Source organism: Oreochromis aureus, linkage group 6, assembly GCF_013358895.1.
Source record: "Oreochromis aureus strain Israel breed Guangdong linkage group 6, ZZ_aureus, whole genome shotgun sequence".
Classification (NCBI taxonomy): domain Eukaryota; kingdom Metazoa; phylum Chordata; class Actinopteri; order Cichliformes; family Cichlidae; genus Oreochromis; species Oreochromis aureus.
In genome coordinates this window covers 18236232-18251469 of record NC_052947.1, presented here as the reverse complement: position 1 = coordinate 18251469, position 15238 = coordinate 18236232, and the positions used below count along the sequence as shown (strand labels likewise).

Sequence of the window (15238 nt, the reverse complement as noted above, 5' to 3'; positions counted from 1 at the left end):
GATTTGATTTCAAACACTCGCTGATATTTATTTCCCTTCTCTTTCTCTCCCGGTATGCCTTGCTCTACACGCTCTCTCTAGCTCAGCCCTTCTAACTCACTACCTCTTCACCGACTAATTCATCAGACTCTAATCCACCCCAGCTCTATCCGCATGAGGCCGTTTAACGGGGACTGGGTGCAGCTATGCCCTGCTTTCCTAATACCACTCCATGTGGCTAATAAGCAGCAGTCTAATAAACGCTTTACCTGAGAGGAGGATCTAAGTGGATTTTTGAAGAAGGGGCCTAAACTGAGATGTTGTCTTATTTAAGGCACCTGTCAACTGATTTGCTACTGTAAAGCCTTCTGTGCCGCGTATCTTCTAGGGGTCCTCTTCACAAATGCTGTCTATGTCTGGTTGACATTCCTGGAAGGTACAGTATTTCTGCCTAAGGAGCTTTGGCCTAAATAGCATCAAATAAAGATGTCAGACTCGTTAAGGCTACTGACAAGTCTTTGTTTTTTTTTCCACCACCTTATTTTTCTCGCTGCCTCTGGCACCTGCTCTCAAGTTTTGTACTGCTAGAGGCAGCTGACCAATTTAAGCAGATCAGCAGTTTTGCTGCTAAGCAGGAAAGAAAAAGAGCAAGCAGGTGTCAGACTCAGTCATTCAGTTATGCTAGAAGGAATAAGGGATATGTATTTTTGTGTTATATAAACTCTTGATCAGTGCTGCAGGACAGTACATTTCAGATGATTGGGCCACAAATTATGGATAAGGATGATAACAAAGATGGCAAAAATTAATTTTCCCTCAAGGTACCAGAGTTTAAAAACGCTACTGGAGAGATTTGCTGTGATTGAGAACATAAGAGAACATTCCTTTATTTAAATAAAACAGCAGCATAGGAGTAGATCAGATTATGTCAAACATAAGGCTCGAAGGCCAGAATTGGTCCGGCATATAATGTGGCCCACTGGACGGCTTTGGAGAATGTGAAGAGGAGGATCAATTTTGCCATTTTCAGAAGTTTTACAGCTTTTCATCCTCATAAAGAAATCACCCATAGCCATTCACACAACACCAAAATAATTAATTAATAGTCCCTGTTCTTTCACTACCTACTAAATAATCATTTTAAAGACAATTTTAAAGAACAGCAGTAATTAAAAAATAATTTAAAGAGCATTTTCTGTGAATTAACAAAAACTTTGTTTTATAATAACAGGATATTCTGGGCATGGGCTACATATTTATTTAAGCCCAAAGAGTAGTGCTTACAGATTTATTTTTATACTGTTGAGATCGCACTTCTTTTTCTTATATTAAAATATTACTGGGATTAAATGTGTAGTTAAATTTGCTTACTGTGACAGAAAGGGGAATTTCACTAGTTTGGCCCACTTAAGATCAAAGCCTGAATGTGGCTCACGATGTAAAATGAGTTTGACATCCCTGGAGTAGACAAAGCTAATCTTGGGGTCTTAAAAACGTACAAGTGCCTTAGAAAATACATTATTCCTAAAGGCCAGCAGGAGGCGACTGCTCTGATTGCAAAATGAAGTCCAATTGTCTCTCTGGATTCATGAGTCCAGTAAATATTTTATGGTTCACATCCAAAATTAACATGATGGTCATTTTGTAAAATACAGCCCCATGTAGAGTAAGACAGACTGGCAGAGTATGCTTTAGGCTGTGCCTACCTGCCTGTGATTGGCAGGTTACTACTGTAGGGGCATGCATACTGTATGTGGTCAGTTCTCAGGGAGATCCACCCCTTACACCCCTTGGATCCTCTCATTTCCTCAGTATAAGCATCTGCATTCATTATGTTTCTACATAACTGGTTATCTGTATTTGCTCCACACAGGTTTGGACTCAGCATGTAAAAGCTTAGACATGTCCTCACATATAGAGTGAAAGAACCATGTACTGTAAATATATATATGTTGTGTCTTAAAGAGGAACTAGGGAACAACTAGTTAGACTACAGACACAATTAAGAACTCCATTAATAATACTAAATTTAAGTTGGATCTATTTGCTGTCATCACCAAGTCGATGCACGCAGCCCTGGTGTTAGTGTTGGTGATTCGTAATCCTTAGCAAAGTCCCTGTGCCCCTTCCAGGCTGGTTTTAACCCTAACTAGCCCCCAGCCTTGTCATGTTCCAGTTAGATCCTCTCTCTGTGGTCTTTACCTCCGCTGCTTCTCCCAGACCCCACCTTAATAAACCCGCCAGCGTAAATGTCACTGGCTTCCACCTTCACGTCAAAGGTCACTGTCAATAAACCTGTGTGCATGTGTGTGTGTGTGTGTCTCTCAGGAAGCCCTTACCGTGCGTCCATCAGATGCAACTTTGCTTGGCTCCGCTCAGCCGTGCCTCTCACACATGTCTGTCACACACAGAGGGCTAATGAAGGCCACAGCCGCTCTCATACATGTTGATGCATTCACAAACAGCACCAGACACTGCAGCTTTTCACTTAATTTACACACACATTTACACTTCCAGCTCAGAAATTGGATGGGACATTGATTTTCTGTTTGAAGGAGGGGGCCGAAATGCACATATTTTGCTTGATGTCAACTAAATCAACCATAAAAGGTAAATTGGATTTTTGTCCAAGGGTGGTACTTTCAGAACCAGGGTTGTCGGTTCAACTTTTAGTCTGTAATAGACTTCACCTTTCTCTACAGTGACAGTGCAGAGGAGTACTCGGACAGTCTCAACAGCCTGCCCCCAGGGACGTTGCCTCACAGACAGCACACTAATAGACAGGTTGGTCTGCCCTTGTCTTTTAATTGTTTTTGGACTTAAAAAGGAATAAAGATACAGTCAGAAGTAAGCATCAGCTATTTCCTGATCACTGCTTTTTTGTACAGATTAACATTTTACTTGGATTTGTGTGAATATTCAGCCTTTAAACGAAACTGCCTACAAGTGAATTAAATTACTGAAGGCCTTAGTATACAATGTCTCTCCTTGGTCCTAAATACTAGTGTAAATCAGACAAGCTTGCCATTTCTTTTAGTAGTCTTCAGGATTAGTTCTCCAGGCCTCTTGAAGGACATTTGAAGCTCTTCTTTGGACGTTTGGTGTTTAATGTGCATTTCCTGGCTCTGAGGACGACAAACCATGAAAGAGCGTCTACGATGTTTTGCACATGTCTGTAGACACCCACTGTTGTATCTCTCTCCTGAGCTCCTCTGTAAATACTGATTAGAGTTTGAATCAAAATTTTCAAATTTGTATGTTTTTGGATGTAAAAAAGTAATACTTATCAAATAATATCTAGAAGGTGTAGGGCAGCGGTCCCCAACCTTTTTTGCACCACGGACCGGTTTGTGCCCGACAATATTTTCACGGACCGGCCTTTAAGGTGTCGCGGATAAATACAACAAAATAAAACTAGTACCAGTACCGAAAAAAAGAAGATTTATTCATAACACACGTGAAAAGACCCAGGAAAACCGAGTTAACGATAAAAACGATAACAAAATAACGCTGAAAACAGATAAAAACCCTGAAAACCATACATTTCACACCTGAGCCTCAACTCTCGCGGCCCGGTACCAAACGACTCACGGACCGGTACCGGTCCGAGGCCCGGGGGTTGGGGACCGCTGGTGTAGGGAACACTACAGGTAATTCAGAAGTGATCGAAAACTGCAATTCTTCAAATGCCCACTTGAGGGATGTTTTACAAAAGGCTTACAGCCTGATACATAAAAAGAGTTTTAGTCTATTTTCTCTGTCCATGACAACAAAGATAGGTATCCCCAACATTTAGTTGTACAAAAACAACAACAACAACAAAAACAAAGTGTATCAGTGTTTTTTGCTTTTTTGTTTTGTTTTTGCTAGCCAAAGTTAGCATCGCTCTTCATTGAATTATTGTTGCATCATACTTACAAAACTAGCCCTGCAGTTCTAACATTATGTAATAACTTTGTAACTCCATCCTGAAATAGTAGCCTGCAAAGCAGTGGAGTGACGTCGCAGTGGCTATCCATCCATCTTTTATATACAGTTTATTGTCTGCATAAATAATTCTTAGGGCCTCTGTAACTACTTTTTGTGTTGTTTGAGCCGTGCTGTACTATTCATCTTTAACTGGCTATCGCTTTATGTCTACATTCACAAAGACTTTCCTAGTCTTGTGACTGGGGAAGCCTTTGTGAATGCACACCACGAAATCATTAGGCCTGGACCCTTGCACTTGTCCACATCAAACCTCTTCACAGTGGTACATGGCAGATCCAAACCCTTGAGAGAAAAGTCCGTCAAGAAGAGAGACGAAGAGAGAAAGAGAGAGGCCTTAAAGATGTGCTGCCTCCTCTCTTCTCCTCTCTTCTCCTCTTTTTCTCGTTTCAGCAGCACCGAAGCAAAGTAGAAAGTAGAGAGGAGATGGTTGTTGTGAATATAACCTGGGAGCTGTCAGGGCCCTTATCTCAGATCCCCTTTAGTTTCCCCAGTCCTGATCCTCTAAATGTGCCCATCAGCTCCTTCTGGGCTCATCGCTTTGACAGCCCAAGCCCCTCGCAACGTAGTATGTCACAAACCAAAGGGTTCATCTACCCTTTCCTCTCTGCATGCATGATCAAAACTGGCACTGATCAAATCCTACCTGTCCCCCATACAAAGAATGTAGGCAGAGAGCAAGGAGTGAGGTAGGGGGGCCCTTTCTTTGATGTCACTACAAATGATGGTGCAGTTGGGAGTTGTCACAAACACACATGCGTACACACTTTTGCGTACAAATGACTACACTCTCACACACACCCGTCACACCGTAGGAGTGAATCAGGGCTTTCAGTTGGTGATTGAACAAAGGCGGCATTTGCAAGCATCTGTCAGAAGTAATATCTGTGCTGAGAGGTGTTCAAGTTGGAGTCGGTTGAACATGCTCAGGTGAATTATTAAAGCGCTGGGTGATTTGTCTCGTCGCGTTAAGCTGCGCACACTCTGTGATCATGGTGTCGTTATGAGCTGCATCTTAGGAAGAGCAGCATGTCAACTGTTGTGTTACATTAAACGGCTGCTTTTCTTCATTGTCACTGGGTTTTCTGTTCTTTCAGTCCTACAGGTGTTCGCCGATCTCAAACACAGAAGCACCAGCGGCAGAATCGCACAGAAAACAACCCGACGTTCCGGCCCGAGGTAGCACAAGTTTTCCTTTTGTGAACCCATGCTGGATTACAGAAATCTAATCAACTTTTAATTGAAGCAGATAGAACACTCAGTGTATTTACATGCTGTCGATAAGAAACAAGTATCTGAGAAGTTAACAAGCTTCGTTTTTTTTTTTTTTCCCCATAACTCGGCACATCTGAATTGGTTAAAAATGGAAAATGTTAATTATTCAGGTTGTTAAATCCATCACAGCTTCCACTTTTGCATACACAAAGATGCACGCCTGTTAACTCTCAGCAGTAGCTTCTAAATTGGGATTTTGAGGTTTTCTGTGCACTTGTCAACTCTGAGGCGGCTGCGTGTACTTCCTCCTGTTAGACGATAAACAGCGTGAGCCGTGGGAACGCGGGACAAGAGGAGAGAAAAGTCGGCAGAGGAGGAAGAGGATGCTTGTGAAGACCCAGTGCTGCTCCTCCTCTTCTCTGCAGCAGCGCATCGAGTCTCTACAGCGTCACGTTGACATACTGCGAAGTGCCAGGAAAGATGCTATGCTTTCAGCCAGAGATCTACAAAGGGCCAATGAGATGATCACAGCACAGCTCAACTCCCTCACTGAGAAGCTGTGCAGCAGCAAGCAGCTCACGCAGGTAACTTGGGAAAAACTGGGAGACGAGTTAAGGGAGGCGAGCTGGTTGTAAGTGTTAGGAAGTTTCTCTTTTTTTCCCCCCATCTTTGTCTTTCTTTTGTATTTTCTTGGGGCTGAGAGTGAAGCAGTAGCATGCCCTTATCATGCTTAATAAGTGTGGCTGACAGGCCTACCCTTGTCTGTGGAGGTCAGAACCACAGGGCAGTAGAGAGGAGGAGAATCTCACACACTCTTTCTCTCTCTGACTCTGCCATCGTCTCCTCCTGCTGAATGTTTCAGCGAGCCAGTTCTCCACAACAATCTTTGTCACCAGCAGTTACTTTTCTCCAAATATGAGCAGTCGTGTTCGCAGACACACACACCCTCACACACTCAAGGTGACTACATCCAGTGCCACACACCTTTTAGTTATTTAGTACGTGCCTCCAGGTAAAAAACTCTTAGACTTGGTAAAGAGTATAAATAAAACACCAAGAGCTTTGGCCCCTAAACAGTATCTTTCCTGCCAGGTGCTCCTTGTACACATCAACTTATGTACATACACAGACACACAAACACACACACACACAGCAACACCTTGACAGACAGAGTCGTTAATCTGGCAGGCAGAAACTTCTTTTGGTGAATTCAGACACAGCAGCAGCCAGCAAAGGCCCACTGGACTCTTGATTAGGTGTATGTGTTCTTGTCTGTATGTCCGTATATTTACTTTTCACTTACTGTGGAATAGTACCGATGCAGTATATTACACTTGCCCACACGGGCCAGAGTGCAGCCCTCATAGTGTTGCTACCTGGGAAGTGGCCCTTCTGCACCCGCCGAGGCATCTGATTGCTGAAGTCCAACGAGACCTTAGACTCAGGCACAGCAGTAAAGGCACACATGTACACACACTGTTGTGTGAGTGAGTGGACAGAGAGGGAATTGTTGTCTTCCTGTTTGTTTCCTCTTTCCTCCTGCAGTATTAATGCCACTCCACCTGAGAAAGTTGGAGCCGACTGACTGGCCAAAGCTAGGTCTTGTTGCCCTCTCTGCAAAGGCCAAGAGGTGATGGACTTTGGGCTTGTTCCAACCGGTCCTGGCCAACTCTCTAACTAAAACTCTCTGCTTGTAATTGGCTTAGGACAGCCTCCACAGGGGCCATCATGTGAGAAGTAGCATGGCAGTTTCACAGAAACTTGTTTGTGTTGCTCTGTCTCCTGATCCTTCGCCATTCTGTCCTTCTCTTGTTGCTCCTTTCCTTCCCTCCTTCCATTATTAAGTCATATCTTCTCATTTTTTTCCCGTTCTTGCTTCCCCTCTCCACTTCTGTGTGTTTGGTTGCACATGAACTCTGGGATGTAAATGTATTCTTAACTGTATCATTTTGTTGCTTGGATAAGCCTTCCTTAGTCTGTCATTAATTCCACAGATGCTTTACTTTGTGGCACACTGTGACATCCCCACTCAAAGTGTGGAGTTGCCTTCCCTCCTTTAATGTTTTTGGGGCAGGGATTATCACAGGATTATCTCTACAAATTTAATGAACTAAGAAAGCAAAGCTCCAAACTTTATTTAAATTAATAATTAACAATAGTATAAAACCTATCGCACAAGAGGTCTGGCCAGAAGAATGACTGCGTAATTAGGAAATTTATGCAGTAAGACATTCTTAGAGTTTCAGTGGTTTATTCATGTTTAAAAATTCCTTTTAGCTACCCTGTGCACAACAGTTTGACTTCATGCAATCATATATATGTCTTTGGGCTTGCAGCTGTTTCAGTCTCTGCTAATGACTTGGAACAGCATCAGTGAGACCACTGCTCACAGGAAAGAGAGACCGGTGTCCTCTCTCCTGGCCTAATGGAACTACCAGTATATCACGCCTGCGTCAGTGTCATCTCTCACCAGGGCTGAAAATGGCCTGTGAAATCAAAGCTTGTCTTACTGGAAGCATCATCAATGTCTGTCTTAATTCCTGCACTATTGCCATTGGGGCCACAGCCCCGCTTTTATTTTGTGCTCCTCCCGCTTTCTCCCACCCTCCCTGTGGATGTGGCATGTGCATCTTCAACAGAGAGGAGGAAACCTAAAACAGGAGGGATTCTATTAAAAGGTGTCAGCCAGCAACCAGATATCAATAACCTCCGTGTATGCGGAGCAGAGAGCAAACCCATGGGATTCTGTGGTTTCACTTGGGTGTGTGCGCATGCCTCGGTGTGTGCTCCAACATTTACCCTATGTGTGCAGCGCATATCTTCATGTATCACGTCTCCTGTTTTTGCCATTAACCATTCATGTTTGAGATGATACCAAATCAGCTAATTGTGGCAGCATTGATTCAAACTCACAGCAATAGGTTTGTGGCCCATACTTTGTTATAAGAAAGAACCTGATTTTTGCTTTTCTCCAGCACATGCATGTGGTTAAAAGTTTTTATCTCATATAGCGTTCTGAATCACTGTAAATTGTATACATTCAGTTAGTTGCGTTAACCTTCATCAATCCAGACTCAACTACTGACTAAATACTTAATCTACCTCTTTTCCAAAGTGTGCTGCGTGATGGCTTTATTATGCATGCCAATTACAGTGAGAATTAGGCTCTATTGACCGGGCAACAGCATCATTTGTCTCCTAATTACCATAAAAAAGATGTTTTATCGCAGACAAGATATTAAAGGAGAGCTTGCAGCTCACCCGTGGATAACACATACAGTATTTTAAACAAATTGTGTTTGTTCTGTCTTTGCATTTATTATATTTCTGAGGAGTGGATTTAATATAAAGATGTATGTTAGTCAGAGGAACTCTGCCTTCTTACAGCAGTAAATTAGGTTTGCATTATAAGGGAGAAAAAACTGGCTTTTGGTTTGATGTAAAGCTTATCAGCTCATGTAGCAGAATATCAGTCGCCTTTTTCACCCTCACCATCCAATAACACAAATCTGTGTTTCTTTGGTATTTTTAATAGCAGTGCACCAAACTTTTGCTTCCAGTTGCGGCATCATCACCAGCCTAGCTAACCAATTCTGTCTGTCGGTCAAACCCGCAGAAGCTGACCTCTGACCTGGCTGGTGTGCAGCAGCAGAAAAAGGTTTTGGAGATGGAGTTGGAGCAGTGGAAGCAGATCAAATTCCCCCCGCAAACTACAATACCACCAACAGCACCAGCGAACGCAGAGTGCTCCTGCCAGTGCAGAACCATACCTGCCCCGGCTAACCCTGCCCTCCAGGCCCTGGAGGCTGAGGTCAAACAACTTCAAGTCAAACTTAAGGTTAGCATTTCTAGAGTTAATGAATTGCCCTCACGGTTGTGTTTTTTTCATTGTGCATGCCTTATGAGGTAAATCTGCTAATAGGATGATGGTATTAAAGATGGTGTTCTCTTCCAATTTTGTGCACTAAGAAGCTTGAGTGCTCGAGAATACCACGAATAACAAGGAAAACTTTGGGAGTATCAGTGGTAAAGGACTGAAAAAATGTATCTAGAGAAAGACTACATCCACTTTCTGCTGTGCTGTGGTAAATCAGGGAATATGAAAATTTCTTTCATTTTTCTTTCATTCTGTTACTTACCATGTTAACAATACTGAATTTTACATATATTTACATCACTATTCTGAGTCACTTTAACATTTCACTGGTTTGAAGCGCTTGCCGTCCTCGAGGAGTTTAAAAACTCTCAACAGAAACTCTGTCAAGGTTTCACTTTCAAGTTGTGCTTGATTCTGAAAAAAACAACAAATTCTTGTGCCTTTCAGTTTACACTTAACATCACTCGAAATTACATTTGATTTCAGCGTGAATTAGCATTTCCTGTCATTTGATCTTATTTCGGAGTGCCTGTCAGAAAGATGAGAAATGGGGAATAACAGCAGAGACATGCCCTACATCAGAGGGAATGAGGTGTGAGTGGTACCACAGTATTATCACCCTCTCAGCAGCCTGCTCGTCAGTGTCACCGCGCAGATTGCCGCTGTCGTTACACACGCCTGAGAAAGTCATGTCAGGTGACAGCGAAAGGGAGAGGCGAGGGATGCGCCGTGGGGGTGCTTGCGCTGAGCGAGTACGTTGTCAAGTGCTTCTACTGGGAGCAGTTCCCACAAGAGACAAGGGCCCTTTAAACCAAAGTGAACTTGCAGGTTCAGATATCCATCATGCTTATAATCAGAAGCTGACCTGTCACCGTGAGCCTTGCATCTATGTTACTCATAAAGAAAAGAGTAAAACGCAAAAGGTTATTATTTACAGTTTGCTCATTAGCAGGTCAATTTATTTATTTTTATTGTTAGTGTTCTGGGTTTTTTTTTCTTGTTGTACTTGTCTATTGGTCATTTTCTTTATTCACATTCCTGACTAAAATAAATTCACCACTCCAGGTCTATAAATTGTTATTTTTACTAATTACTCCCCTTATCCACTTTAAATAACACAGTTTTCCTCTTAACCTCTTTTAGCACCTTCCACCCTCCCACTGTAACTATAATGAGGAGGCATGCTGTGTTTGACCTGTCATCAGCTGTGTCGTGAAAACCTTCCCTACCCCCCAATCACATGCACATTCAGACACATTAACAAACACACACACACACTGTGTGCCCTCCCCCCAGAGTGCAAGTGCGGAGGTCACGAGGCAGGTGGCGGCTAACAAAGCCCTGCGAGGCCAGCTCCAGGAGAAGGAGGACAAACTCTGCCAGCTGCAGGATAAGTTAGTTTCCCACCTTTTGTCTTCATTAGTGCTACTTCCTCCTTTTTGTGTTTCTTACTGTTGTCTGCAGTCCAGCTCTTATTTTTCCTACTTTTCTTTTTTTTTTTATTCCTGCAGACCTCTCTGTCTGTCTGTCTCTCAATCTCTCCGTGTCTGCATGTTTGCACATCCTCTGCAGCTCTCATCTGTAGTGTTTGATTCCACCATGTGGCAGCTCTGTTGTCTGCCTCGCTTCCCTTATACTGTACATGCTCCTGTGCCTGTGAATCATTTGTGAAATTATGCATGTTCTATTGAGCAAGTGTGTGTGTGTGTGTGCGTGTGTGCATGTGAGTGTTTTTTGTATCATGTGGTGTGGTGTTGCTTACGTGGGTAGCCGATGTGGAATGCTGATCAAACCAGCGTATTGATTGTTTGCGTGCCGCAGGAGGGACCATTTTGGCCCATGACACTAAAACCCACACAGCATCACTTTGGCCTGTGGGCCACAAGCCCCAGTGAGTTACATGGTTCACCTACTGTAGCGCCCCGCATGCATTACATAGTCATAATGCATATGGCTATAAACAATTCACTTAAGGAAACAGTCATGGTTTGAACTTACAAGGCACATATCATCATTCTGCATTACGGATCCCATATTTGAACTGAGAAAAACGTACAAAGAACAACTTGGCTTTCCTCCCTCTTGTTCTCTTTGTCTGGTATGCCGTGTCCTCTGCCTGCCATTCTCAATAATGCATCCAGGGCATGTGTACAATCACAGCGGATATGTGTTTGTGTGTGTGACCAAAGCAGGGAGGATCACAGCCAGGCAGAGCGAGCATCCCTCAGCTGCGTTTCTGCGACAGCCTCCTCCAGCTCTTGTCACACACTCACTCACGCATACGCACACATAACTTGCCGTATCTTCTAGCCTACCACTCCATTTGCCTCCATGGAGGGACCCCTTCTCAGAATGAAAGACATGTCTAGACGTCTCTGAAATATACATCTCAGCACACACACAGGGAGCAAGGCTGCTTCGCCTAAAAGAAGAGAAGGGGGGGGGTAAAAAAAAGAAAAAAAAGAAATGAATTTCAAAGTACACCGGCATGTCCTCAGTCAATATCCGGCACTATGGCCCTGCCTTATTTATGAAGCTGCTTCTTTCATCTTTAGCCCTGTTGTCTATCAGCCACATGAAACGTCCACCCGCACTTCATTCTTAACAACATACACAGAAATGTGCGCTCGCGCTCACTCTTACGAACACGTACTTCAGACCACTGACTGTTATCATTACAATACACGCATGTTTGATGAACAATATTGCCAACAAGCACAGAACAAAGGGAACAAACGTGTGAGTGATCGGGATATAGTTTGAGGCTCTCTTTCTCTCTTTCCACTAACACTCATAAATAGAGATCACACGCTCCAGCAGAAGCTCTATATATCCTTCATTCTTTTTTATCCTCTATTCTTTTTGGGGTGTAGAAGAAGAACATCTAAAATAAATGTTGTCGATCTAATTGCCATTAGCATTGGGGCAGAGGGAGCTGGTGGGGCTCTTATTGCTGCTCTCACTCTTTAAGTCAACACCAGACAGTCATCTGAAAGGTTCAATATGGGTTTTCTCATTAATGGCCAAATCCATGGGGTAACCAGCTAGCACTACTCAACCCCCCCAACAAAGTCCCCAGGCTAGACTCCTCTCTCATTTAATTTAATGTCACTCCAATAGGACAAGCTCACATTTATTTAACCAGTCTGCCCTCAGGCACTCATCCACCTAGGGAGGCAGGGACATTTACTTACACGAAAGCATTTGCTCTAGCATTGCGTCATCTGTTTATTTAAAACACACAAGCCATGATGCATGTGGGAGCTAAGAGATCTACTACATCTTTGATATAGAAAAATACAGCAAAAACCATTTAATTAACTGCATCCTTATGATCTTTATTCTATTTGTTCCAATTCCCCGAGGTGCAGACAACCATGAAAATAGCTTTTATTTGCCTCTTATGAAAACAGAATAAAACATGCTAACGTACTGAGACCATTTAAACCGGGTGTCGCTGCAGAATGCGGGAATATTAATCATGTCAATATTGCAGGTTATTGAAATAGGAAGTGACAAGTCGCGTGTGTTTTGTTACAGTTCAGACGCTAACTGCTTACAGTACATACGCACTGCTTCTCTTTAGGGAAGTATCGCCGGCACAGCACAGCACACGAACAAACAACATTTCTTAGAGCGTATTCCCTTCATATTACGTCTTTCCCAAGCCAAGTTCCCCCCGGCCAATGTGTTTTTATATGATTGGTGCAACGCTGAGCTGAAAATAATAAACATTTAAGTGCTTGATTAGGCTTTCAAGTAGTGTCGCTGCTGATTCAAAATGCCGTTTGTCAAAGAGGACTCCCCTGTCACGCTTAGTGCGGCATTCCCTGCCAGAGCACTTGTTCTAATATATGCCAGTTAGAATTATATATGCATCCCTATTTCACCCCCCTCTCCACTTACCCAAGCAGCATGCCAGTGTATTTAGTTGTCATAATGAGCTGTCATGCCTGATGTACTGCACAGGGACACTGTGCCTGCCAGCTTTGCGTGTGTGTTTTTTGTATCTGTCTCCGCGCGTATGTGTGTCTGTGTTTGTCTGCGATGCAGAGGCTGTGCCTGTGTAGCTATCTGTGAAGAGTCATTTAGGCGTTATGCCATATGTTGGTATTTGCCTTCATTTGTGTATGTTTTTAGGCTGAGCCACACAGAGCGAGATGTGAGCATGAAAAGGCAGCTGGTGGAGGACCTGAAGACACGACTCAAGTTCCTGCAGGAAATGGAGAAAAGTTACCGGGGACAGGTGGAGGAGCTAGAAAAGAAGGTGCTCATCGCAGCTCATCATTGCATCTAATTAGTTTGAGGCTCTTCGGCAGAGTGACAGGGGAAAAATGGGCATTGGCATACTCAGCATTTCCCATAGTCCAAAGATTTTGTCTCCTGGAAGACTAACGGGAAAATATTTCAGTGCCGTTAAGTGTACTTATAAAAAACATGGTTGCTAAGGTGATTTGAATGGAACCTTAGGTGAATATATGATGTGATTATCTCATTCAAAAGAGAAATGCAGTTGCACTATGTCCTTGTTCAGCTTTTCTTTTTTTTTTAAACAGGTGAAGACTTTATCAGAGGAGGCCAGCAACAGAAAGGCCCTAATCGAATCCCTGAAGAGACGGCTGAATGTGGCAACAACAGAGAAAAGCCAGTACGAGGCCTCCTGTGCAAAACTGAAAGAGGACTTGGAAAAAAAGGTTGGAAACTGACACGCACTCAGTTTTCACAAAAATTGTGTTTTCTGTAACATTTGCAAAGTTGGTCTACAGTACAGTTCGGATAATCTTTTTTTTTCTAAGCAGCCCTGTAAACAATCACAGATGAATTCTCTTCAAAGGCAGGGTATAGAATATGATATTGGATCACGTTTTTAAATTATGCAATTGTTAGCCGAAAGAAAAGTTTTAGAATTTGTGAAAATGCCACTTCTATCCATGTACATCATATCCAGCTATAAAGTTTAAGCCCTTTTCTTACATAACATCAGAAAAGGTTAATATTTTATGTTTTCGCTTTAACAGCCTATAATCACTGGATTTCTGACAGTGAATGACATCACATTAAACATTAAAATTCAAAAGTGAAAAAACAGAGGTGGAATTTGTTGTCTTAGATGGCATTTATAGTTCTGGTAATATTAGATAGTCTTATTATATATTTATTTGTGGTAATACCAACTTGAAAAGCAGTAAGTCACAAGGAGACACCAAAGTCATAAATGTCAAAATCCTACACACAGGGGCTTGAAAGCAGTTTCCACAAATGTCTCACAGACCAATGTGGATTCTCTGCTTTTTTTTCCCTAAAACAAAAAAAGATTGTTTGCTTTCAGCTGACCACTTCTGCATGCTCTTTTTCTTCACAGGAGCAGCACATGCATGCCCTACAGGCTCGTGTGGGAGCTGGTGAACAGGCTTTGGCTGCACTGGAACAGACAGCCACTGAGCAAATGGAGGGGCTGACCCAGCAGAGCTCCCATGCCTTGGAAAGGGTTCAGAGACAGCTAGGCCAGGCCTACTCCCAACTGGAGCAGCTACATTCTTTTATCAAGGTACTGTGTAAAGGGATAAGGGATTAAAACCCAAAAGTCCAGAGTTTGTATACTCAAAACATCGTTCTCATCTTAAATCAGTAGCCTATGGTTTGGTGTGTTTGCAAGTTCTCTTTCTATAAGTTGTGTTGGAAGGCTAGTGTTGCATTTTTATTTTTCAAAAGTTTAATTTTGAGGATATGGTACACTGATCCATGTAAATTTTAAAAAGAACTGCACCAGTGCCGGCTCTCTGTTGAAACATAGACCCGCTGGAAGCAGATGACATGAGTGTCTGCCGAATGTTGACTGGTTGACCACTGTTGCCAGTATAGAGCAGGGACCGGTGGCGGGGATCAATGGGAGCAGGATAACTGTTTTAAAAACTTTAAAGATCAAAAAACAGCATGGAAAGCACAGAAATTGGCTGCAGTGGACACTTTTCATTGTTTTTAACACCTGACTTCACTTCAGCTCTTCTATGTTATGATTTTGCTCTTCTCTGTGGCTGGCTGGTGGACCAGCGACAGCACGAACAAGAGTGGCCCACAGACCCGTTGTACCACATGTTTTGTACACAGCTTCCATCTGGCAACAGATGGTTTCTACAGGCAGACAGGCCATCCCCGGGCTGACAGCTGACAGCAATTGCA

General features: G+C 43.0%; 1 protein-coding gene across 2 annotated transcripts in view; it reads left to right on the top strand.

Moving 5' to 3' along the window:
- Positions 1-15238, top strand: part of cntln (centlein, centrosomal protein) — an 89041-nt gene that overhangs the window by 50983 nt on the left and 22820 nt on the right. For both annotated transcript variants that reach the window (XM_039612962.1, XM_031752301.2), the window contains exons 17-24: positions 2682-2763; positions 5064-5145; positions 5497-5765; positions 8798-9019; positions 10355-10452; positions 13199-13325; positions 13615-13752; positions 14421-14606. In XM_039612962.1, coding sequence (XP_039468896.1) covers positions 2682-2763; positions 5064-5145; positions 5497-5765; positions 8798-9019; positions 10355-10452; positions 13199-13325; positions 13615-13752; positions 14421-14606 — 1204 coding nt within the window. The remainder of the gene's footprint in view (positions 1-2681; positions 2764-5063; positions 5146-5496; positions 5766-8797; positions 9020-10354; positions 10453-13198; positions 13326-13614; positions 13753-14420; positions 14607-15238) is intronic.